Raw genomic sequence first — 26,159 nt, 5'->3', positions numbered from 1 at the left:
GATATTCCCCTGATTTTATATGTAAATAAGATATTCCTCTGATTATATATTTATTTTCTATATGGTTGCCAATTTTAATTGATTGTTTGCTACTATCTTAATTTATGGATTTGCCAACTAAAATTTTATTGATTCTAACCTTATTTCCTATAACTTCCCATGCTAACAAAAAAAAATCTAATTAATTGAATATGGGATCTGATTATTGATTTCTTATAACCATAACTATAAAGGATAAAGGAATGCTAACAAAAAAATCTAATTAATTAAATATGGGATCTGATTATTGATTTCTTATAACCATAACTATAAAGGATAAAGGAAATCTGAGATAGGATTTTACCGTAATAACGGAACAAAATCTCTCCAAGGTAGATCTGCATCATATCCTTGTTGAAACACCATTTTACTCTTTCTCTGACATTTTTTTCTGTTTATTTTTGGATGAACTGTGATATGATATGGTGGGGTTGAGGAAAGAGGATGGGGTTGGGACGAGATTGGTGGAGAGAGGTAGGTAAATTTTATTTTTATTTTTATTTTTANTTTGCCAACTAAAATTTTATTGATTCTAACCTTATTTCCTATAACTTCCCATGCTAACAAAAAAAAATCTAATTAATTGAATATGGGATCTGATTATTGATTTCTTATAACCATAACTATAAAGGATAAAGGAATGCTAACAAAAAAATCTAATTAATTAAATATGGGATCTGATTATTGATTTCTTATAACCATAACTATAAAGGATAAAGGAAATCTGAGATAGGATTTTACCGTAATAACGGAACAAAATCTCTCCAAGGTAGATCTGCATCATATCCTTGTTGAAACACCATTTTACTCTTTCTCTGACATTTTTTTCTGTTTATTTTTGGATGAACTGTGATATGATATGGTGGGGTTGAGGAAAGAGGATGGGGTTGGGACGAGATTGGTGGAGAGAGGTAGGTAAATTTTATTTTTATTTTTATTTTTATTTTTAAGTAATCCTTTTTAGTTTCTCCTCTTCATTGGTGTGTCCCAAAGTATTTTTTGTGACCGTAGTCCATTGGTTCTTGCATTGATTACCTCATGCACGGGTAGCATTGAGTCTTGTTAGTCCCTTTCTATGAGCACCCTTGTTGGGTGCATGATGAACTTGGAAGCCCGCTTCGCATATCGCTTCAACCTTTGCATGGTTTGTTGCGAAATGCGTCTCGGTTGCTTGCACTCTCGGATGCCCACGTAGCTTCCTCGATTTGGTGGTTACGCCACAATACCTTAACGAAACCCATATTTCTATTACGTAAGACTTTCACTTCTCGGGCTAGGATTTTAATCAGTTTCTCCTGATAACTTAAATTTTTCTCGATTTCGAGAGGTTTGTAGTCTATTACGTGCGTAGGGTCTGCAATATATTTTCCTAACATGGACACATGAAATACATCGTGTACGCTTGAAAGCGAAGGTGGTAAAGCTAGTTTGTAAGCTACCGAACCTACTCTTTCTAAAATTTTGAATGGTCCAATAAATCGGGGGCTTAGCTTCCCCTTTCGTCTGAATCTTAGAATGTCTTTCATAGGAGCTACTTTTAGGAAACTAGGTCCCCCTCTTCGAACTCTAATTCCTACGCCTAACGTCGGCGTAGCTCTTTTGCCTACTCTGTGTGGTACGCATTCTTACTCTAATTTTCTGTACCGCCTCGTTGGTGATGCGGACCAGCTCGGGTCCTACAAGTTCTCGTTCTCCTACTTCGTCCTAGCACAATGGGGATCTACATTGTTTTCCATACAACGCTTCAAAGGGTGCCATCCCGATGGTTACTTGGAAGCTGTTGTTGTAAGAGAATTCTATTAAGTGCAGTTTAGTGTCCCAACTCCCTGTGAAATCCATAACGCATGCCCGAAGCATGTCTTTTAGGGTTTGGTTTAATCATTCCATTTGGCCATCCGTTTGTGGGTGGAAGGCGGTGCTAACGTCGAGGCGGGTACCCATCGCTTTTTGGAGTCGCGCCAAAAGGCCAATGTAAAATGCGGGTCCCGATCCGACACAATTGACACCGGTACTCCATGCAACCTCACAATTTCTTTAACATATAGTTGGGCCCAATTGTCTACTGTATATGTTGCCTTACCCGGTAGGAAGTGAGCCGACTTTGTCAGACGATCTACAACCACCCAAATTACCGTATAACCCTTTAATGTTTTGGGTAGGCCTACTATGAAATCCATGACAATGTTTTCCCATTTCCATTCTGGTATACTTAGAGGTTGTAGTAGCCCGGCGGTTTTCTGCCTAGGGCTTTTACTTGTTGGCACACCAGACACTTACTCACGTACTCTGCGGTATCCTTTTTCATACTTCGCTACCAGAAGTGTTGTTTCAAGTCTTGATGCATCTTTGTTCCACCTAGATGCTCGAGAAGGGTGAGTTGTATGCCTCAGTTAGGATTTCATTCTTTATTTCGCTCATGGGTGGGACACATAAACGTCCTTGACATAATAATCTGTCATTTGTTGACTTAGAGAATTCGTCCACTGGGCCTACTTTCAATTGGTCTAGGATTTTGCTTGGGCGTGGATCCCCACGTTGTGAGTCTATGATCCTTTGTCTGAGCGTGGAACGCACTGTCAGTTGGGCTATTTGGGCTGCCACTTCTTCGGTTACTATCGCTATGTCAGCTCGTTCGAAATCAGTTCGCACACGTGGCTCCCTTGTGATGAGGGCGGACGAGTGTACTGCTTTTCGACTCAGTGCATCAGCGACTACGTTTGCTTTTCCAGGGTGGTACTGGATATCTATGTCGTAATCTTTTACCAGCTCTAACCATCTACGTTGCCTCATGTTCAATTCTTTTTGTGTGAACAAGTATTTTAGGTTTTTATGGTCCATATAGATTTGGGTCTTTTCGCCATACAGGTAGAGTCACCAAATTTTTAACGCGAACACCACCCTGTCAGCTCCAAATCATGTGTAGGATAGTTTTTCTCATAATCCTTTAGTTGGCGTGACGCATACGCAACAACCTTGCCATGTTGCATCAGTACACAACCTAACCCCTTTTTGGATGCATCACTGTAAATCACGTATCCCACAGAACTCTCTGGAACTATGAGCACTGGGGCGGATACTAGTCTTTGTTTTAGCTCTTGAAAGCTGGCCTCACAAGTATCATCCCAAACGAAAGGTACACTTTTTTTTGTCAATTGGGTGAGAGGCATGGCTATTCTAGCGAAGTCCTGGACAAACCTTCGATAGTAACCCGCCAATCCCAAGAAACTTCATATCTCGGTGACCGTTGTTGGGCATTTCCACTTCGTGACAACTTCTATCTTATTGGGGTCCACGAAAATTCCGTCTTTAGACACTACGTGCCCTAGAAACAAAACCTGTCGTAGCCAAAATTCGCACTTGGAGAATTTGGCATATAACTTGTTCTCCCTTAGGATAATTAAGGCTTTGCGAAGGTGCTCTTGGTGTTCTAGGTCTGTTTTAGAGTATATCAAGATGTCGTCTATGAACACGATCACAAACGAGTCTAAGCACTCTTTAAATACTCGGTTCATTAGTTCCATAAATACCGCTGGGCATTGGTGAGACCAAAAGACATCACCACAAACTCGTAGTGGCCATATCTGGTTCGAAAGGCTGTTTTCGGTATGTCTTCATTTTTATCTTAATTTGATGATATCCTGATCGAAGATCTATTTTAGAAAACACTGTCGCCCCATGCAGTTGGTCAAATAGGTCCTCAATACAGGGTAACGGGTATTTGTTCTTTACCGTCCTCTTGTTTAATTCCATGTAATCAATGCATAAACGCATTGAGCCGTCTTTCTTTTTGACAAACAACACTTGCGCACCCCAAGGGAACACCCTAGGTCGAATGAAGCCTTTATCTAACAGGTCTTGCAGTTGTGATTTAAGTTTTTTTAGTTCTGTTGGTGTCATGCGGTACGGGGCCTTAGAGATGGGTCCCGTTCCTGGTTCCAGATCTATTCCAAAGTCTACCTCTCGCGATGGAGGAATTCCCAGGAGGTCCTCCGAGAAGACATCCATAAATTCGTTTACTATGGGTACTGTATCTATGGGTTTTTCCTTTCCTTTTGTGTTTACTGCACAGACTAGAAACGCCCACCCCCTTGTTGTACCAGGCGTCTCGCTTTCATCATTGATATTATTTTTGGGTGGTACCTGTGGAGGTCCCTTTAAATTTAAAGGTAAGTCCGTTGGGAGGTGTGAATATCACTCTTTCTTATGGCAGTCTATGCTAGCAAAGTTTTCGGCTAGCTAGTCCATTCCTAGTATGACGTCAAAATCCGTCATATCTACTACCTTTAAGTCTACGTGGATGGTTTGTCCAGCTATTAGCACTTGTCCGTCCTTTACTCTATTTTTTGTAACTAAGTCTACCCCTGCTGGGGTACCGACCGACAATACATGCATTAAGGGTTCTACTACGAACCCTGCTTGTTTAACAAATGGTAAAGAAACAAAGGATTGGGTAGAACCAGAATCAAACAATGTCAACGCAAAGTGTCCTAGTACAGAAAGCGTACCTGTCACCACGGTGCCAGATGTTCTCGCCTCTTTACTGGTCATTGCATATGCTCTGGTCTCTGGGCGGGTTTGTATGGTGGGCTCTCGGATGACCTGTCCTCTAAGGAGTTCCCTTGGATTTCCCGAGCTCCTTGTAGGGCAAGTTCTGGGCACATGACCTGCATGACCACAGATATAACACATACCTGAGCCCCCAAACATCTCCCAACATGTTGTTTTCCACAGTTACGGTACAGGGGCTTCTCCATTGCTAGGTATCGGGCTATTGGGGATGGAGCAGGTGGCCTACTCTGATATCGAGGTCTCCTCCCTGTGACAACTGTTGGCTCCGTGATTGAAATTCTGTGGTTTCGACCTCGACAGGGCGTTTCCTCCCTGTGACAACATTGGCTCCGTTTTCTTTTCCTTTGGGGTTCCTCTAGGGCCTTGGCCGTCCTTAGGGCCTCTTCATAGGTTTTTGGGTTAAAGGCCTCTAACATGCGGCGGGTCTTCAGGTTCAATCCTAACACAAATTTTTCTGTTTGTTTCTCTTCAGTGTCAGCTAATGACGGTGCAAACTTTCTCAATACTGATCCACCGTGCGATCAACTTGGGTTAAGTGGTTAAACTCTTGTTGTTTCTTTATATGGGTTTCCTTTGGATAATAATATTTCAGAAAGGCTTCCTTAAAGGTTCCCTACGTTGTAATTCCCCCGCCCGAGTTGATGCTCTGTTTATTATCCGACCACCACACTTCTGCATCTTTTTGTAACACATATGTCGCACATGCCACCTTATGTTCATCAGGGCATCTTATTGATTTAAAGGTTGTTTCCATGTTTGCGATCCACATCTAAGCAGCTGTTGGATCTTCCTTTGAACCGACAAAAGGACGTGGGTTATACCGTCTGAAATCCTTTAACCAACTCGCACCCCTATCCGGATGCGGGTTGTTGACCGGCTGTATAACTACCGCATCCACCAGTTGCGGGGCCGCCGCGTTGGCTGGTTGCGTGGCCATTGCCGCGACTTGTTGCGTAGCCAACAACGTGGCCTGTTGTGTGTCTAGCATGGTTTGCATAGTTTTTTTTTAGGGATTCCAACATTAACTTTGTGGCGGGGTCTAACCCAGCCTGTGGTGCAGCTTGAGGGAGCGTTGCGTATTCAGGAGCGGGTACAGCTTGTGGGGGAGGTTTATATTCAGGAGGTGGTACGGTTTGTGGGAGAGGTGCGTATTCAGGAGGTGGTCCAAACGCATATGGTCCGGTAGTCGACCCCTCTTGGGAAGAGCTTCTATCAGCTTCTCCTCTTCCCCCTCTCCTAATGGGAGGTCGTCCTCTCCCTCTCCTACCTTTTCTACGTCCCCTGTGCGGCATGGTTCTAGAAACCAAGAAAAGAATTCTAGCTAAGTTTATGATTTACTTATAACATTCCCTACATCCTATCTGATAATTCATATAGAAGAAAACATAACTATCATAACGTAAAGACATGCATTACATCAGTTCACATCACAACACATTTTCCTACAGTATCATGTCATGCATCATTTAAAGCCAACCACATTAAATATATCACAAAGATCATATATCCTTCATTCTACTTAAGGTATACCTGGCAACGACGGGGCATCGGTAATTGGACCGTGAAACATGCCAAGCCTATTCTATAGGCTAGTCTACAAGATCTATAACCTGGATCTGATACCAACTGTAACGACCCTAAATTTTACCTATTTAATCTAAGGTCATTACTCTGCGAAATATACATTAAATGGGTCATGTCCATAAATGCGACTTACACTCGCCTCTTATTACCTCATGAAAGAGAAAATGATTACGAGGGAAAGAAAGGAAAAGAACATTATTGAAATAAAGAAAAAGGAACAAAACCGAATTCAACCTCGACTATGAAATGGAAAAAAAAAAAAAAAAAACTACCCTATGCATGTGCCACGGTCCCGGGGTGTACGATGCTGCCGTTGATGTCACATGGGTGCCTTGCCCTTATCTGAAAAAGTAAAGTAGCACGAGCCTTGAGTATTTCTAGAATACTCAGTAACTGACCACCTATCGGGGTTATGCAACAATCACACGCAATGAAATGATGGGACCTATCGTTTCGTTTCGTTTCGTTTTCCCTACGGTGCTGTCCTAACAGGTAATCGTGGACGTGTACCATATACTCTACACACAGCCCATACGTGCGAGTATGGGCTCACCAGCTAGTTCGCACACTGCTGAGCCACTTTCCATATCCGGTGGGTATACTCTGGGAGCTCTTTATGCAGGGACCCGTTAAAACTAGTAACTGTCACGGCAACGCTATGCAAAGCATAACGATCGTTGCCCTGCCGTTGGATGTATGCGTCCGTACCCTCGTGATGGGATAGGGGTATCCCCAGATGTATGAACACACAATATGCATGAGGTCTCCACTAGTCCTACATTTAACATTAATGAACATAACCCCTTGTCACGTTTCATGCTTACATGTCATTCTCATTTTCATTTCTTTATGTATCATACATATTCCTATCGGGGTTATGTTTCCATGCAGTTTACCGTATTTCATATCATACAATTCATGCTGTTTACATTCAAATATTCCGTACAATCACGCCATAATCATTCAGGAACCACATATCGTCACATGCATATCATATCACATCAAACAAAGCAGCATACATAGCATACATTCACGTTCACATGAGTTCGTACTTGAGCACATTAAAACTGGCATACAATTCAATGACACGTGCAAATCCACGGGCACGTGCCAACATACAACAATTAACGCATAACCTACGACGGGTGAGCCACTTACCTAGTTAGCTTAAGTCGTTGTCACGTATATATCCTTAATGAAAGTTCGATTCCGTCCTTTGAAATCCAAGTCAACCTATGTGAGCCCATGACATCAGTTTCAAGTTTGAACTCTATAAAATTATTTCTCTAATTTACGTGTTAAAATTTTGATATTACAAAATTTGATGGAGTTTCATGGCCTATGATATTTACGGTTTTATTTTTAAATTCTATTCAACAAATCTTCCCTTCTCCGTGTTTGTAATTATATTTCCTTTTGTAAATAGATCTTAATTTGGTAAACCTTTCCAATTCTGTAAATAAGATATTCATCTAATTCTATATTTATTTTCTATAGATCTATATTTATTTTCTATAGATATGGTTGTCCAATTTTAATAGATTGTTTGCATACTATCTTACCCATTTATGGATCTGCCAACTAAAATTTTATTGATTCTAAACTTGTTTCCTATAACTTCCAATGCTAACAAAAAAAAAATCTAATTAATTTATTCTAATCTATAACAAATTTTATTGATTCTAACCTTTTTCTTATAACTTCCAATGCTAACAAAAAAAAATTTAATTAATTGATTCTAATCTATAACTTCCAATGCTAACAAAAAAAAATCTAATTAAGTGAATATGGGATCTGCATGATCTAGTAAGATATGAAAGAAGATTTGATACTAAATTTCTTATAACCATAACTATAAAGGATAAACAAAATCTGAGATAGGATTTTACAGTAATAACAGACCAAAATCTCTCTAGATAGATTTGCATCTACACTATTTTACTTTTTCCCAAATCTGACCTTTTTTTTCCTCTGACCTTTTTTTTTTGGATGAACTGTGATAGGTTGGGTTGAGGAAAGAGGATGCTGTTGGGATGAGAGGTTATGATTAGGTTGAGGAAAGAGGATGCTGTTGGGACTTAGTGGGGAGAGATAGGTAAATTTTATAAAAAAAATTCACCAAATCTGATGTTTATTTTTGGATGAACTGTGATATGGTTGGGTTGAGGAAAGAGGATGCGGTTGTGAACTTTTTTTTTCTTTTTCTTTTCAAATCTGACATTTTTTTTTTGTTTATTTTTTGATGAATTGTAATAGATTGGGTTGAGGAGAGAGGATGCGGTTGGGACCAGGTTATGGTTGAGTTGAGGAAAGAGGATGTTGGGGGACGAGGTTATGGTTGAGTTGAGGAAAGAGGATGTTGGGGCGAGGTTAATGGAGAGAGGTAGGTAAATTTTATAAAAAAAAATTTCCCCAAATCTGACTTTTTTTTCAGTTTATTTTTTGATAAATTGTGTTATGGTTGTGTTGAGGAAAGAGGATGCTGTTGAGATGACATTTTTTTCTGTTTATTTTTGGATGAACTGTGATATGGTTGGGGTGAGGATAGAGGATGCAGTTGTGATGACATTAAAGAGGATGCCGTCGTGATGACATTTTTTTTTTTTGTTTATTTTTAGATGAACTGTGATATTGTTGGGGTGAAGAAAGAGGATACGGTTTTTTTGTTTATTTTTTAATGAACTGTGGTATGGTTGGGGTGAGGAAAGAGGATGCGGTTGTGTGTGATATGGTTGGGTTGAGGAAAGAGAATGAGTTGAAACTTAGTGGAGAGACGAGTAAATTTTATTTTTATTTTTAAGTAATCATTCTTAGTTATTTAATTATGATTTTTTTTTTTATTATTATGTTGACGTATATTTTTTTTATAATTATTTTTATTGGTTTATTTATTATTATTTTGGCTATTACATTATTATGTAATAGTATAAATCTCGAATGGAGTAACCCACTTAAATACACTGCTTCTCTTGAACATACATGTCAAAAGTTTGTCAAGTAAGACAGAGACTGACCTCTCCACAAATAAAAAGTAAGTCTTCCATTAGTTTAGTGGTCGCCACTTCCCATAGCACTTGCTTATGATGATGATGAAGATGATGATACACCAAGTCTCCCTGACAAATAAAAAGCGCATAAACCTCCAATAATAAGAACTTAAGTTTGGATCATGAAACAGAATGAACTATGACAATAAACACAGGGGAGTAAGGAATTGCAGTTTTAGCAGCAAGTTTAAGGGTAGGTACACTTACAAATGGGAAGAAAGTATGGTGAAAAATGAACCTTGTCATAATAGCCACACCAGTAGTACAAATCCAGGCGAGAAGATCAGGAAGCGAGATGGCAAATGTGCTATGGAACCCCAACTTTGATCGGCTGAAGCGGAGGGGGGGAGCACAGGGCATGCCAGACCATTCTTATCACCCTTGCACTCGCTAGAGAAGAGACCAGGAGGGTATTTTCCATACAGATTAACGTAACTGAACATGGTTGAAGCGCAATCGTTTGTTGGATCGTTGAGATCATCCGCATAAGGGCAAGCGAATTCAGTCAAAGCTGAACAACAGAGTTTGGGAGGGTATCGAGGCCCCTTGCACTTGCCTGTGATGATGGTGTAGTTCAAGAATTCAAAGTTCACTGGACAATCTGCATAAATTGTGCATACATACATTACATGATTACAGCAAATTTTGTTTGATAATAGCTTCAGAAACTACAACACTGAAACAATATCAATTCAAAAACTCCTGAGATGCCAAATTTAAAGCAAATACCATATGATGAACAAGTCAGAGAATTGAAGCAGGATAAAAATCAATCAATCTCAAGGAAGAAGTACACATTTTCCAAACCATTAAATTAAATACGTACAATTCCTTAAACTTCGCACCGCTGAAATTTAATCTGGCCTAAATCACGGATGCGTGGATCAATCCAATACGAAAATGAAAGAAATAAACCATTCGATTCAACCAGATAAAATTAATTTAATATTTATGTTCAATTTCATCATTTCACGCCAATCGTGGCAAAAGCGAAATCTTCGAAGAACACTAGTAGGTTCGAGAGAATCAAATAATAATCAAACCAGCAAAAATCGACAACAAGTAACCTCGAATTCCACACAACCTCGAGAAGGAAGAAGCACAATCGGCAAGATCTTATACAAACAGAACAAATAATAACTAAATAGCTTGCAAACCCTAACAGAAGCAGGCCTCCAATTGAAAATTACGAACTCAGCAAAAAAGAAAAAAAAGTCGGAGAAAGAGAGTAGAACCTTTTTTCGCTTGTAGGAGGCCCCGACCGATTGAAGCCTTCGATTCAAAGACATCCGCTGCAAAATAAAAAATAAACTCAGCTTTAAAGACAAAAACAGAGAAGAAGAAGAAGCAGGAGAGAAAATTATGACAATGTCACGGTAATTGTGAATGTGAGGTACCTGAAATGGAAGTGGAGGAAGAAGCAGTGAAAATCAGTGAGATGAAGAAGAGGAGAAGCATTGAGAAGTTGCAGAAGGACCTATCGGAGACCGTCATTCCGGCGGGAGAGATAGAGAGAGAGGATTGTTCTTCTTCTCCGACGAGAAGGCGAGTACAGGCTGTTGGATTGAATCTCCACTCACAAAATGCTTTTGTATTATTATTATTATCATTATTTTGTCTAAATCCCACTATCAACTAGTGATATAATTATACTTGGTGCTACAAATAAAAAAGGGCTTGAAATGAACATACGACCATCGATAACACGTCTTAAACAAGTATGATATGAACATCTGACATGCAATCATAGATATCGCGTCTTGTACAAGTATGACATGGACATCTGACATGCGGTAACATATCTTGAACAAGTATGACATGGACATCTGACATGCGATCATAGGTAACATGTCTTGAACAAGTATGACATGGACATTTGACATGTAATCATAGGTAACACGTCTTGAACATGTATGACATGGACATCTAACATGCGATCATAAGTAACACGTCTTGAACAAGTATGACATGAACATCTGACATGCAATCATAAATATCACGTCTTGAACAAGTATGACATGGACATCTGACATGCGATCATAGGTAACACGTCTTGAACAAGTATGACATGAACATCTGACATGCAATCATAAATATCACGTCTTGAACAAGTATGACATGGGCATCTGACATGCGATCATAGATATCATGTCTTGAACAAGTATGACATAGACATCTAACATGCGTCATAGGTAACACGTCTTGAACAAGTATGACATAGACATCTGACATGCAATCATAAGTAACACGTCTTGAACAAGTATGACATGGACATCTGACATGCGATCATAGATACATGTCTTGAACCAGCATAATCGTGACCTTTTGAGTCGCGGAGTTGCCTAGTCTAGAGTTATTTTACCTTGAGTTGTATCTAAGAACTTACAAAGAAATTATTTAGTCTATGTTTAGGGTTGTTATGTTAATTTGCATGGGTTAGTTATTTAGTATGTGTTATTAAGTTGATTAATCTAAAGAGTTATTCGAATTATATTGGTTGGATTTGAATTTAGAATTATTATCATGGTTATCGTTTTAAATTCGTTGATGATTATATTTCATATTATAGTACCGAATAGTACAAATTCAAATTTTACATTGAGTTTATTAATGTATTTAGAGCAATTATATTAAGTGCAGTGCTCGCTCAATGAGAGGGGCTAAAGAGGTGTGCGAACCGACTGGTGAGTTCATACTCGCACGTGTGAGAAGTGTGTAGAATAGTAAATACACATTGAATTACCCGCTTAGGATAGCCGTTGTAGGAATATAGACTGATATGATAAATCCCACTCATGATTGTATGTATTTGCATCTAACCCCGATAGAGGGTCACTAAGTATTTTACACTCTTATTTTTTTCAGGTAAAGGCAAGACTCCCCTATACACGACTTACGGTGGAATCACAACCTAGAAGACCGTGGCACATGCATAGGGTAGTTTGCAATTTGAATTTAGCAAACTATAGGTTAGTATATGTTCGTATGCATTTTCATTTAGTAGCATATAGGTTAGTATGGAGCATTTTTAATTTATGTTATTTTCAATTTTTGTTATTTTATATAAAAGCCTTCGAGATAACATGTAAGACCAAGATTATGTTTTTATAATAAAGTTTTGAATGAAATATTTTCGTATAAAATGTCTAATGATATGTATATAGTAATGACTTTAGGTTAAGTAGAAATCTAGAGCTGTTACAACTTTTTTAATAAGCTTGATTAATAAATTCTCCTTGGTCTAGATGTTAAGCTGAGAATTTATTAATCAAAGCTTATTAAAAAAAGTTGTAACAGCTCTAGATTTCTACTTAACCTAAAGTCATTACTATATACATATCATTAGACAATGTTAGGAAATTGAAAAGGAGATATTCAAAAGCCGGAACTTTGTAGGCTTTTTTAAGCTTAACATCATTAGCTGTACTGGTTTTGGCTTCAAAATTATTTCTTTTTTTCGGGTCGAGCAAGGTAGGAAATTGGATGGGGATAGGAATACAATCCTATCCTGTATTCCTATCCCTAGTCCCGTTTATCTAATGAGACGAAATTTTTCGTGACTCTCATATTCTCCGTTTAAACAGAGATTCTTCACTCTATTAAGAGCAGGTCTCATATAATTTAGGCTCTGTCGCTCTATCTGTTAAGAGTAAATGGACACCTCTATTTTTCTATGTGCAAACATCAGCCAGCATGTACCGTTGGGTGGGTGGGCCTCTGAAGCTATCTTGGAAGCAATATATGAGTAACTTGTCATTGTGAACATATGCTGCCATGTTCCTAAGAAACTTTGGAATTCCATAACTTTGTCCACCAATTACAATTAGAAGAGTTAATCAAATTTGTACCTAATTTTAGTTAATAAGAAACCTTTCCCTAAGCTTTTTTGTACCTAATTTTAGTGAATAAGAAACCTTTCCCTAAGCTTTTGATTTGACAAAAAGAGCTTCATAAAATGTTAGAAAAATGTTTACATACAATCAAAAGACCGACCCACCTGCCTTTCAGGGTTGCGGCGCAAATGTATTCAATTCCTGCAATGATATCTCCATTATTCCCTTTTCTGCTCCACTGAATATTAGAAATTATCATGCACAAGTGTTAATTGGAACAACTTTAATGGGAGATTGATTGATGCAACTCCTAGTAGCATGGACAACGAATTTAACAAAACACAATAGAAATACTTCTCTGCTCTGGAATTCAATAATTAGAGAAAGCTGCATGAGATTAAAAAAAAAAAAAAAAAAAAAAAAAAAAAAAAAAAAAANTATCACATTTACATTTAGAATTGCCGGGTTGAGGAGTAATTTTTCCACAAACCCCTCTGTGACTAGAATTCTGGTAATGGTAAAACAAAAAAGAACATAATGGTGAGAAAAAAAATGCAACTAAGAATCTGTAGAAGAGAAAGTCGTTTTCATTCTCATTGATTGGGAACACTTTGGATTTTAGAAATTGAGCCTATAGGGAAACGTCTATTCTACTTTAGAGTACATCACGATTCATCTTTAAGGAACTAAAAGAGAAAAAAAAAAAAAAAAAAAAAAATTNAGGAGTTGCTGGTTGCTGCTACTATTGCAAAGCCACGTTATTCCGCCTTCTTTCTTTTCTGTACTCACCTCCAAACCCTGCACTCTCTATGGGAAACATTAGCCAGCTTTTTTTATACATTTTGTCAGCCTTGTCTGTAAACACCTCCAAAATTATATATTTCTTTTTTCGTGTATATATATATATATATATATTGGAAGAAAGAAAGAACAAAGACAGAGGTGATCCAACCAAACAAAGGGTGAAAGTGTACACGTATATATGCATTTATCTGTTTTTGGTTTGCCTCCTCTCTACATCTCTCGTTTCTATTGCCGCCAGCCATTGTCCATTGGGTTTTGTTGTCACTCCACGTGCTTGTCTTTGCTCTTGCTTCGGTGTAACCATTTTTCATTTCTTCACCTTTTTGTACTTTTTGTAACCTAACACAAAAATCTTCTCTGCTGCATCATGTATAAGGGTTATATCAGGGTTAGAATTTTTAGTAATGAAACATGATACAGAACAACTTGTACACACTTGGTTTGACAATAATTTTAGATTCAGTTTATGAATATTAAGTCTAAGAATACTACTTATATACTTTTTACACATGTTTCAGAAAACGGAGCCATGTTTTCAAAAACAACAAAATAATTTTCAAAAAGTTATTTTTGTTTTAGGAATGAATTTTGCTAAAAAATCAAATGTTTTCACTAAAAAAAAAATGAAATTCAATATAGAGAAATGAGAGAAACAAGCATAATTTTCACAACCAAAAGTCAAAGTTATCAAATGGAGCCTTCACTCCTAGTTTTCAGTTTTTAAAAATCTACTTATCTTATCATAAATTCTTTATTATGATTTTCACACTTAAAACAAACATTTGAATTCTAAGCTAAATTTCGAAGTATTAAGAATTACTTTCTTTAGTTTTCAAACTTGGCTTGGATTTTAGAAACACTTTCAAGGGGTAGATATAAAGCAAAGAACCTAGTAAGAGGAAGTTATGTTTATATTCTTAATTTTTAAACACTAGATGGTTATTAAACCAGACTTCCCTTTTTTATTTTCTATTTTCAAAAACTACCCTAGCTTCGCTGCAATTTATTTGATATATTGTACAATTTTTTAAAAACACGTTAGAGATTTTAGCCAAACTCCAAAAGAAAAAAAAAGTTCATAAATCTTTTAAAGTAGTATTTACAAGCCTGATTTTTTAAAAAGGAAAAAACAGCTTTATTCTCAAAAAAGTAAACCAGAAATCAAATGTTCATCAGTGGAAGCCTTAATAGTTTACTTTATTAATGGATGGGAATTTTTCTACAATAGGACCCCATTTGAATTGAGGCCTCTCATATCCTTTTCACAATGTTTGAAAATTTCCAAGTTGGTATTATTGTAGTTCAAGATTTCTGGATGGGAAATGGGCACGAAGAAAGATAATGCTTTTACACTGTTTTTATTTAGATTTTCAAAAGTCAAAACTAATATTTCAAAAAATGATTCTGAAATTATATAAGAAAACAAAATATAGATAATAATGATAATAATAACAAATAACAAATAAGATGTGGCCTGTGTTTTTAAAAGCTACTTACTTGACATTGGGACTCCCGTAATTTCTCCAGCAGCTCCCCCGTCTCAAGTTGCTTTAAGACGGTAGCGTGGATTGCCTGAACCAATGAAATGAATGAAAATGCTAAGCTACAAGAATCGATCAGAAGACCGCTCATATTACTAATTAATTAAACACACAAAGAAAAGCTCACTCTTTTCGTTTTCTCCAGGTCAAATTCAACCGACTTGATTCTGTCCAAAGATTCAGTAAGCAAATGCTCCTTTTCCAGAGGAATCTTAGCAGGCTTGTTGCTCAGCTCTACAAAGATTTTTTCAAGCCTCTCGAGACGTTGTAAGCATGGACCGACATAATCTTCTTTGTTCATTGTTTGAATTGCAGCAGCATTGATGTTTGTAATGTGTTGTTCTGTGTTAGAAGGATATATATTGTTCTGTCTTTTCCAAAACTGAAATTGTAAACTGCGGACAAGTTCTACCAATCTAATCCAGAATGATAGAAGACCTCTCCCCACAAAATGAAGGTTTCTTTTCTCAAGTTTTTGCTTCAGAATTTCGTTCTCATTTGCTATAGTACCTGAGAAGCGAGGTGAATAAAAGAAAAATATGAGATAGGGAAAGAAAAATCTGACCAACGAACAAATACAATTTGCATAACTTGGAAATGCAAAACCTTTCCAAGGGTAAGTAGACAAATTATGCATATGGTTCTACTTTCCCGGTGCCACACGCCAGGTGAGCCGTAAAGATTCCGAGTTACCACACATTAGAGTGAAAATAAAAGTACATTCAGTACCTTCTATGTTTGATGCCACTTTGCTAGAGAAATTCCCATTATCCATTATTTCAAGAGATGTACCCTGAGAACCTCTAACTCTTTGGTCACTTTCACTTACTGTCCTAGCAGGTAGGAAGTCATCATCACAACTGTAGTAAGCATTAGGATCTGCTGCCCTTAGCTGAAAAAATACGAACCTTTTAAACAATGTTGCTGACATTTTTGCATACACATACAATACATTTTCACAAACCATGTGCTACATACTTCCAGACTTACTTCTTCGTGAACTGGGGCCAAACAAGGAATCATAGAGCTAGCTCGCTCCAGTGGAGAGTACGAGTCATCAATATCTGATCCTGAATCCGCTAATGATATATCATTACTTCCCTAATGGAAGAGAAATATGCATATCAATATGCATCATAATGACAGCATGCAATAATATACAATATTCAAACTGCATCTGATCAAACTGACACTTACCTTCAGTGAAGGTATTTGAGCACGAGAGTGAAATTTTGCGTCGTTCTTGGGCACTCTTGTGCCTTGCCTTACAAAGGTGGCTCCTAAATTATGCACAACCTAGAAACACAGGACTAGGTTAATTATACATGCTGAAGAATTGAGTCGGACTATATTTGAAACATGATGAAAAGCCACCTTCATAATATCGGGATCATTCCACGGACCCTTATTAGATCTAAGGCACCCTCCTTCAACACCACTACATGTACACGAACCACCTAAGAAATCTGGCAACTGACTGAAAGAAAAACAGTCTCAGCAAAGTAAATAAAGTATATGAATATACAAATACAGAGTGGAAATGGAGGTCATACTCTGAGTCAATGACTTCAAGTAGCTTTCCTATTGATTTGGGTTCAAGAACCTGAAATTTGAACTCGATAATTAATCCAGCATGAGGAAAAGGAAGTGCATGTAACTCGTGCATGCCACATCTATACCTGGATCTTTGCAACAGTCTTCATATCAATAAATTTCTGAGCAGCAGGCCAGAGAATCTTCTTAAAACCAGAACCAGCATTCACAATATATGTTCGATGTAGCGTCTGAAAGATACAAGTGAAAAGAGAATGAAACACATGAGAAAATGATCAAATATGTTTATGCTTGGAAGGAATTGGATACCTCAGGATAATAATTACTGTCTGTCTTTGTTATAGCAGCTAAGAGATTTGCAGCAGTGCGGGAGAAATTTTTCATGCCCTGGAATCACAATATCAGTAACATTAAAATCAGACTTTAATAAATTTAACATTAATCGATTGACATTGTCCATCCTAAGATGCCAATGTTGGATAAATGGATGGTTTTCATGTCATAATCGATAATACTATTACGACCATGCACATGTATGCAAATGTGTAAGATCAATATATTTGTATTTTCTTGAAGGCCAAAGATATAGAAGCAAACTCTGCTTGATTGTGGCTCCAAATCTAAGAACTTCAGTTACGTAATTTACCAGATAAATAATGTTGGATCCATGATTTTCAAGTTTCATACCAGAAAAATCAACTCTAAGAAAAGTTTCGATATTTTTCAATAAAACTGTGTAGTCCTATTAATTTGATCCCCCAATATGGAAGTAACATCTCCATCATTATCGGAGACAATAGTGTGATCGTGTATAAGATAATATTTCGAGCAAACTGAATATATAAAACTTTCAAGACAGTTTTCATCGTACCAAGCCCTGCACATCCAATATTGTTGTTGTTGAACAGATTCTTCTCTTAGACGCAATTGTACAGGCAGGGAACTTTTCATGCAGTGCCCTTTCAAATTCTTGCACATGGTACTTCAAGTATCTATCTATCGTGGTGATATTCATGAGCCTACTTGGATGGGCTTTGCCAAGCCTCTCTATGTAAACTGGCCTGCCTTCTTTATCAACTCCATGATATCCCTGAGGATAATATTGCAACACCTCTTCAAGCTCTTCAAATTCAAAATCCTGCAGATGAATCACTCCACTAATATATTAAAGCTCCAAAACTGGCAAGTTATCCAACTACATTATGCACTTTCATGATTGGATGTTGATTACGCAGCAGATTGCAAATGATGAAGATGATGATGATATGTTAACAGGGAAAATAACTCTCAAGGCAGGACTGGAGCTTATTTTAGAGGACCACTGGGATGTATACATAAATTACCTCTAGAATAGTATCAGTTCCAAATTCCTTTCTCCAGTTAAGCATTTCTTCCCACATCCGGATTGTCTTTTCCATGTTAAATTCTCTAGCTTTCAAAAATCTGCAGAAAATAACAAATAGAATGAGGATACTTGTAATGGCTCGCAAAAAAAAGGTTGCATGAACTGCAGATATTTTGTTTTATGAAGCAGAATGCTTCCAGAAAATGCACAGACCTCAGTAAAGTATGATAATCATCAAGCCTACTGGGCAGCAAATTCCTCTCAAGAAGTTTTTGATGCAATTCATGAACTGCACTTTCCTCTTTTGCATCTCGTACATCCTCTATGGATACTGAAGGAACCCTGTAGTCAATTTTCCTCTTTCCTCTCTTCTTGAGAGAGTGAGTGAATTTATTTGAGGCATTTATTGCCTTTTTCTTGAGGTTCCCAATTTTGAACAGTCGCCTCTCATCTTCAGAATTCTCAAAGCTCTCTCTAATTTCATCACTAGTTCCAGGACCTTCAAAGCCTTGAAGTGAGGAAGTAAGGAAAAGTCGTTATAATTATTTCTAATTAAATACAAATAGAACGATGGACAAAAAATTTACAACTTGGAAATAAATCGAGTCCATCAATCAAGAATTGTCTCAACATTTTAGCACCTTAAGACTAATGCTCGATCACTCATGCATCATACACGCAAAGCTGTTTCTCATATTATGCCAATAAACTACACAACATACCTAACATTTCAATCCCCGGACGATGTATGAAAGGTAAATGGCTTTGAAGACTACGCCAAACCCACTGGAAAAGTTCCGCACGGACACGTCAACCTATTGTTGCAGGAAAGAAGACAAAAGATGGAAACTGCTATATTAATTACATAAAGACGAGTAATTGAAGCATAGAAAATGAAGTTGATTTCTTAGGTGCGAAGCATTAAGATTCTATTTTGGCTGAGTAATCGGAAATAGCTAACAACATACAGCACGCAAAACTACCATTCCGAATCCCTCCTACTCTGCAAAAGTCAATGAGCAACTGATTCAAGGGCTTTAGAGAGAAAATTAAAGATTCGGAAACTCTTCGGGCAGCATACTCAAGATCAAGGAGCAAGAAAGAGTATTAACAACTCCAATTGATGAAAACGTCCCAAGGCCATATGCCAAGGATTAGTTTTCTGCAGTCTTCCTCGAGCAACTACAAAATATCGAGAGAAAGACAGAAAACCGATCCCTTCAAGCGAGCGAAGGAAGTCGGTGGGCTCAGAAACTAGCATTAAAGACAGATCCAAACAGAAATCAACTCTAGAAACCTGATTTCTCAAGAAACTTCATCAATATCAAATCGAAAAAAGATTTTCGACCTTGCAGCAGCTCACTGTGCTAATTATCGGGAATATAAAAAGAAGAGAGAGATAGAGAGATAAAAGAAGAAGAAGAAGAAGGAGGAGGAGCGTCATCTTCTTCTACATAACGAAAACGGACGAACAAAAATAAACGAAATCCAAAGCCGAATCCAAAATGTTCATTAAACTCGAACTTGAACCGAAAATTCCGGAACACATTAAAAACAGTGACAGTCATGAAGAGGAATCTCTTCATAACAACTATCAATTTCCTTTCCGCGAACCAAAAACACGTAAGAGAGCCAGAAACACATTGAAAATCGACAATGCCGGTGAACACCACTCGGATCTTGAATCAAATCCACAGAAAACAGTAAAACCAAAAACACCAAACAAACAAACAAAAACAAAAAAAAAAAACAGAGAATACAGAGCTGAATTAGAGAATCAGAGAGTCAGAAAAACAGCAGAAAAAACACACCTCATGAAAAAATCCTAAGCACAGAAGCCGATGGTAGCCTGAGAAGAGGAAGAGAAAACAACATCGATCGAGACAAGAGGAATCTGTCAAAGCAACGGTGATGATAGCAGCAAAGCAACAGCAGCAGAGGAAACGGAATATGAAGATTGAAGAGCAAAGATTAAGATGGTGAGATTGTTGTTGTTGCTGTTGAGAGGAGTTTTCTGGAGAGAAGAGCGATGAAATTTGGTGGAGAGGAAGGTGAAAAATGAAGAATTAAAGAAGAAGGTGTGGGTGTGGGGTTTTGTTGGTTAAAAATGGTACGAGTTGTGTGAGTTTGGAAATGCGCGGCTCAACTCTTTTTCTTTTCTATTTTCCTTTTCTTTTTTTCTTTTTTTTACTTTTTATTATAATTTTAAAAAATAGAAAAATAAAATAAAATAGAATAAATAATAGGAGCCAGGGGGACCCTACGAAAGCCTGCTTACATTGGAACTCTCAAGCTTCCATCTCTAACCCTGTTTTTCTTTTTCCCTTTTATTTCCAATTAATTGTACGAATAAATAAATAAATAAATATTTTAAATTTATATTTAATGGTTATTAGAAATAAATGTATTTTAAAATTTACAATCAATAACTATTAAAAAAAAAAAAAAAATTCTTCTCGTTTTCTTTTTTTTTTTTTTTTTTTTTTTTTTTTTGTAGAAATATAAATATTTAGTATTCTAATTTTTTAATTTTAAAAATATTGAAAATAACATAAATGTGTTTTTTAAGTGGTTGGGAGATAACAAAACACCATTTATACCGAGTGGAAACCTTCCCAGCATGCGCATTTTAAAGGGGAAGCTCAAAAGTGAAAATCCAAACAGGACAATATATGCTAGCGACGGGCTTCAGCCGTTACAAATGGTATCAGAGCCAGATACCAGGTGATGTGTCAGCCTTCTTGCCCTTCCTCGAAAGAGTAGACACGAAACGGTGTGTCGATAAGGATGCTAGTCCCAAAAGTCCTAAGTATTATTTTATAATTTTATTTATAAAATGCATAATAAATATTTTAAAATAAACAAAACATCTGTAATAGTCAAATTTTCAATTTCATAATATATTTCACAGTTTTAATACTTATTGAACATGCTAGTTATTTACTATAATCGATGTTCTAAAAGTGCCTAGGATCAAAATTGCTTCCGCATGTGTTATATTAACACCATCCATCGGTATCAGTGCAAGTTTTAGGCACTTTATTTACATTAATTTGAACATACGCCACTTCTAATGAATAAGATTCGACGATTTTTTTCAGGAACCCCCCAACGAAAAATAGACACTATTCCTTCTTTTCTATTGAATCGATCGTCTCGAATCACAGATTTCCAAGAAGATTAGATCATTAAAAAAAAGAAGAACAGAGAAAGGAAAGATTGAGTAAGATGGAGAAGAAGAAAATGAAGAAAGAGAAGCTCATTCACCTCGTCACCATTAATTCGGCCGAACTCCTGAACCTCGGTAAAGCTGTTTCAAAAATTACCAATTTATTAAACGTTAAATTAAAATTTTTATATAGTCTCAATTTTAAATAATTTTTGGTAAAATAAAATATTTTTTATTTGAAATTCTCATAATATTCACATGTGATAAAAGGCGACCATAAATTTTGAAGATTCTAAAACATTTTGAAAATTTTAATTTAACAAAAAGAATTATCACTCTCTTTTTTCTCCAAAATTCATTTTTTAATTTAAATATAAAAAAGTCAAGCGAACAATATCACCTTTTTTATATACATAATATTTGTCGGCAAGATTTAAATACTTTATTTTTTAATGTTAATATTATTTTAGTATAATTTTCATTGAAATATATTAAAATAAATTTTTAAAAACTAAATACTGATGTGGCACTTACACAAACCAGTAATAAATAAGAAAAAATCGAATTAAAAAAGTTTCTATTTTTTTAATTAATCGGCATGTTTTTATTTAATTTTAAAATACATAAATAAGTCTGAATTTAACCCTTATATATAAGAATATATTCGATATACGATTTAACATAAATTTAAATATCATCTAGAAAAAGTAAAAGTTAATATTCTAAAATATTTAAATATTATTTTAATTCGCACCTAAAATTAAATAATATAATAAACATCTGTGTCAAACGCTAAAAAATATATATTTTAAAATAAATAATTAAAAGTAATATATATAATAAATTAAAATAAACGTTTTTTTTTTTTAGTTTTAGAATATTATTAAATCCTTATTTTAATTAGGTAAAAAAAATGGAGGGCAATGCCAAGTGGCTGACGAAAATAAATGTCGTGGCTTCTATTAATGCTGGTGACGTTATTAATCTGAAGTTCAATGTTCAAGTCTTCATATTTTAATTCCTATTTAATAACTAAAGATAACTCGTTAGTTAATCCAATGCTACTGGTCATCGTTTAGCTAATTACTGTAAATGTCGTAGCTTCTATTAATGCTCGTGACGTTCGTGAAGGAAATTAGCTGTGAGATCCAACGTCGGTTGGAGAAGGGAACGAAATGTTTCTTATAAAGGTGTGGAAACCTCTCCTATAGATGAATTTTTAAACCGTGAGGCTGATGACAATTCGTAACGAGCTAAAGCAAACAATATCTGTTAGTGATGATTTGGGCGGTTACGTTAACTATTGATTCGCATAGTTAAACATGAATTTTACATTTGTAGAAAACATGAATTTTAAATTATATAATTAATATTATCTTTTTCACAATAATTTGCATGTTATTATGTTATTTTTTAAATCTATAAATTAGAATTATTTTAATTTTACGGTCTCTCCTTCACGAATATAATAAACTATTTAATTTAATATTTTGTGGTTTTAATGGCGGAATTAGGGGTAGGGAATCGACGTTGAAAAGGATGGCGGCGTCTGGTCCAGTAGTTGGCTACGGTTTGAAAACGGTTTTTTATGGTCATTTCATTTAATGACCAAAAAAAAAAACCCAATTCTTGTATTTTTTTTATGGTCATTTCATTTAATTTCTTTATTTTTAATTAAAAAAATTGATATAAACTATTTTTTTTTTTTTTAAATACCTTTGTTTAAAAAATATTTATATTATTTATCTTTTTAAAACACTTTTCAAAAATTGCGTTTAAATAAAAAGTCAACCTTATGGATCTTCAGATGACTGGAACTTTATTAAGTCAGATTACTCAATCAAAATTATAAAAGGTTAGGTTAGGTTAAAAAATTCTGATTCGTGTTGAGTTGAATTTTTGGAAGGTAAACTCAACTTACCAGAAAAATTAAGTTACAATCAAAATTTTGATTGATGTTGAGTTGACTTTTTAAAAAGTCAACTCAACTAAAATGGAAGGTCAACTCAACTAACCAAAAAATAGAGTTACAATCAAAATCCTAATTTATGTTAGAGTTGAATTTGTGGAAAGTCAACTCAACTAACCAAAAAAATCTATAAAAAAAAAAATAGAGTTACGGTTTATGTTGAGTTGAATTTTTTGAAGGTCAACTCAACTACCCAAAAAAATAGAGTTACAATCAAACTATATCCTTAAATCATTATGAAGGTTAAAAATATTTAATGTTGATGTAACTTGTGACGGTTAGATATATGAGATTTACAAAATTTTAGTTATTAATAGTATTTTTTAAAAATAATAATAAACAGCTTTAACTTGATATCAAAAAGAGTTGGGTTGAGTTGTGAACTTTATTCGGGTTGCTCGGATCACCAAATTCAAAAGTTTATATTTGTTCTAAAGATTTTTTCGACTCAACCCGTACATGCCTCTAGTATGAGTAAAGGATGTAGGGCTTTGTGCAGTTACGTGGTCAATACGACTCAAGAAGAACGTCGCTTAACCTACCGGGGCCTACCTCTCAACCTCCCTTCACTTTTATTTCTAATAATTACAAACAACTTAACCTTCTCGAGTCATGCACAAACGTTCATTTTACTACTATAATTTCATTTTGCACAGTAAGTAACATCGATTTTCTAATGAATAATTTGTTTATGATTTAATTATAAAACAAGTTCCTCTCGAGCCAATAAGCCAATGATTTTAATGAATAATTTGTTTATGATTTATAAAGAGATTATTATTATTATTATTATTATTATTATTATATAATATATTTGTTGGGCTCCAGGAATGGGAATGTCGAAATAGGGGCAGGGTCAACGCCAACTTCTAGTAATTAAGTATTTATTTTCTTAAAACCCCCTAAATATAAATAATTTAACAGTATATGCACATAAGTTTTTGAAATTCCAAATTGACCCAGATATTTTGGCATATTTTAAAAGGATCACGTGGTTGCTGATTTGAATAATCCAACCGTTTCTTCATCTGCCTTTTTACCCCAAAACGCAATCTGCCACTATAATTAAAAACAAAAATAAATTTATTTATTTATTTATTTGGGGGTTTTTTTTTAAATAAATATTTTGGTGGGGCTAAAAAGTGAATTATTTGTTTATTATATTCCCCATTAATAAAGTTTTTGTTACGAATGTGACCACATGCAAGTTGTGTATACTCTTGTGACATTGCTTCTTTATGTTTCCAAAAGTTTGCTTTGGATCCAATTTGTTAGGTATATTTCTCAAATCTTCCATTCTCGAACATCGTAATGAACTAAATTATGGGTATCGTGCTACACGGTAAAGGAGAGAGAATAGAGTTTCAAATGGGTAATATGACCCGAACATATTGATTGAATTGTAAATGTGACACTCAAGTAAAGGAGACCAAATGAGAACGATCTTAAGAATTGAAAGTTACTACCTATACGAACAACGTGCACCTCCAGTGGCTCAATCATAAGAGTTTCATAGTTAAACGTGTTTTATTTGGAGTAATTTTATGTTAGGTGACCTCTTATGAATTTTCTGAGAATGCATGTGAGTGAAAGTAAAATATGCTGAAAGGACTTGTGTTGATATGTGGGGATAGTCTTCACGCTTAAAAGCGAGAAGTAGGTAACGTGATCATGTCATAGGGGAATGTTGGGCCGTCAAGTGTCGAATTCGAATTCCGAATCATGATTCAAATCATGGGTATGAGTCGTTACGATAGATTTGTGGAGGATCATTTAGTTTAGACAGAAAATGACGAAAATTGTTATTTTAAAAATGCGATTTGGAGTGATCCAAGATTAAACTCTATCGAATTAAGGGCACATCAGAGATAAGACGAGTTGATATAGATAAGCGTTAACCACTCAAGATGGCTAAGAATTGACCAATAAATAACTACTTAAACGAGGCTCGGTCCCCCTTGATTTGTTCAAACGAGGCTGGGTATCGAATTAATTTAGCCCACGAGGCCAATATAAATGATTTGTCTATTTTGCCCCGTGTTCGAAGGTTCTTCTTCCTCCTCTGAGCTAACGAACACGACTTGACTTTGACTAACATTAGCTCACATTTGGTACTTTGACTTCACCGCATCGTGAGATCTTTATATATAAGTAAGCAATTTTTACGTTCTTTTACTTATTAGACTATATTTATAAATACGAACATATAGCTTAACGTTTAAGACGTTTACAATCTTTTCTTAATTAATAAACATAGGATTAATAGTTTAATTAGGGGAATTAAAATTAAAAAAACAGGAAAAAAAGAAAAAGAAATTAAATGAAGGGAGGAAAGTACAAGTTAGCGTACAAAGAGAAGCGCCGACACAAAATCGTGACCGACAGCGTTTTTGTTGTCGTAACAAAAACAAAAGGTACCTCCGAAAGTCAAATTTATTAGCTGTTGCCACGTGTCCTCTTTATAAAAAAAAAAAAAAAATTATTATTATTATTATTATTTCCCACTTAATTTGAAGAATTAATAGGTAAGGAAGGTGGTGGGTGATGGTGTGTTTTATGTGATGCATATTCATACACTTTACTTTCAAATTAAAATTTGTCATCTTTACTTTTGGATTTATCAATCTTTCCTAAACTATGAGAATCATATATTCTAACTACCCACATTATTATTTTTAGCTTTCGCTCTTTAATATGTATACATC

General features: G+C 35.6%; 2 protein-coding genes across 6 annotated transcripts; both read right to left on the bottom strand.

Annotated features, from left to right (window-relative positions):
* Positions 1 to 6,464: 6,464 nt before the first annotated feature.
* Positions 6,465 to 10,833, bottom strand: LOC111789233 (GPI-anchored protein LLG1-like). 4 transcript variants are annotated; one of them, XR_002814299.1, is made up of 5 exons: positions 10,637 to 10,833; positions 10,475 to 10,531; positions 9,447 to 9,840; positions 9,207 to 9,308; positions 6,465 to 6,534 (listed from the first exon to the last, which is right to left on the bottom strand). XR_002814299.1 is itself a non-coding variant. In XM_023669936.1 (4 exons), the coding sequence occupies exons 1-3, from the start codon at positions 10,731 to 10,733 to the stop codon at positions 9,482 to 9,484; spliced, it is 513 nt and encodes a 170-aa protein (XP_023525704.1). In that variant the 5' UTR covers positions 10,734 to 10,833; the 3' UTR covers positions 9,112 to 9,308; positions 9,447 to 9,481. The 4 variants fall into 4 exon arrangements, 2 of the variants coding, with proteins under 2 accessions (XP_023525704.1, XP_023525705.1); XR_002814300.1 differs by lacking the exon at positions 6,465 to 6,534 and adding an exon at positions 7,409 to 7,425; XM_023669936.1 differs by lacking the exon at positions 6,465 to 6,534 and having other exon boundaries at positions 9,112 to 9,308.
* Positions 10,834 to 13,967: 3,134 nt separating this feature from the next.
* Positions 13,968 to 20,421, bottom strand: LOC111788726 (phosphatidylinositol/phosphatidylcholine transfer protein SFH13-like). Of its 2 annotated transcripts, none has more exons than XM_023669189.1 (15): positions 20,128 to 20,421; positions 19,039 to 19,131; positions 18,530 to 18,824; positions 18,315 to 18,414; positions 17,843 to 18,109; positions 17,281 to 17,358; positions 17,097 to 17,201; positions 16,971 to 17,020; positions 16,792 to 16,894; positions 16,615 to 16,713; positions 16,408 to 16,518; positions 16,147 to 16,309; positions 15,545 to 15,927; positions 15,374 to 15,448; positions 13,968 to 14,233 (listed from the first exon to the last, which is right to left on the bottom strand). In XM_023669189.1, exons 2-15 carry the CDS (start codon positions 19,043 to 19,045, stop codon positions 14,216 to 14,218), a joined length of 1,854 nt encoding a protein of 617 aa, XP_023524957.1. In that variant the 5' UTR covers positions 19,046 to 19,131; positions 20,128 to 20,421; the 3' UTR covers positions 13,968 to 14,215. The 2 variants fall into 2 exon arrangements, with proteins under 2 accessions (XP_023524957.1, XP_023524956.1); XM_023669188.1 differs by having other exon boundaries at positions 13,968 to 14,236; positions 20,128 to 20,420.
* Positions 20,422 to 26,159: the final 5,738 nt, after the last annotated feature.

The sequence above is a fragment of the Cucurbita pepo genome, chromosome LG02 (genome assembly GCF_002806865.2).
Source record: "Cucurbita pepo subsp. pepo cultivar mu-cu-16 chromosome LG02, ASM280686v2, whole genome shotgun sequence".
Classification (NCBI taxonomy): Eukaryota; Viridiplantae; Streptophyta; class Magnoliopsida; order Cucurbitales; family Cucurbitaceae; genus Cucurbita; species Cucurbita pepo.
This window is presented reverse-complemented; position numbering and strand designations above follow the sequence as displayed.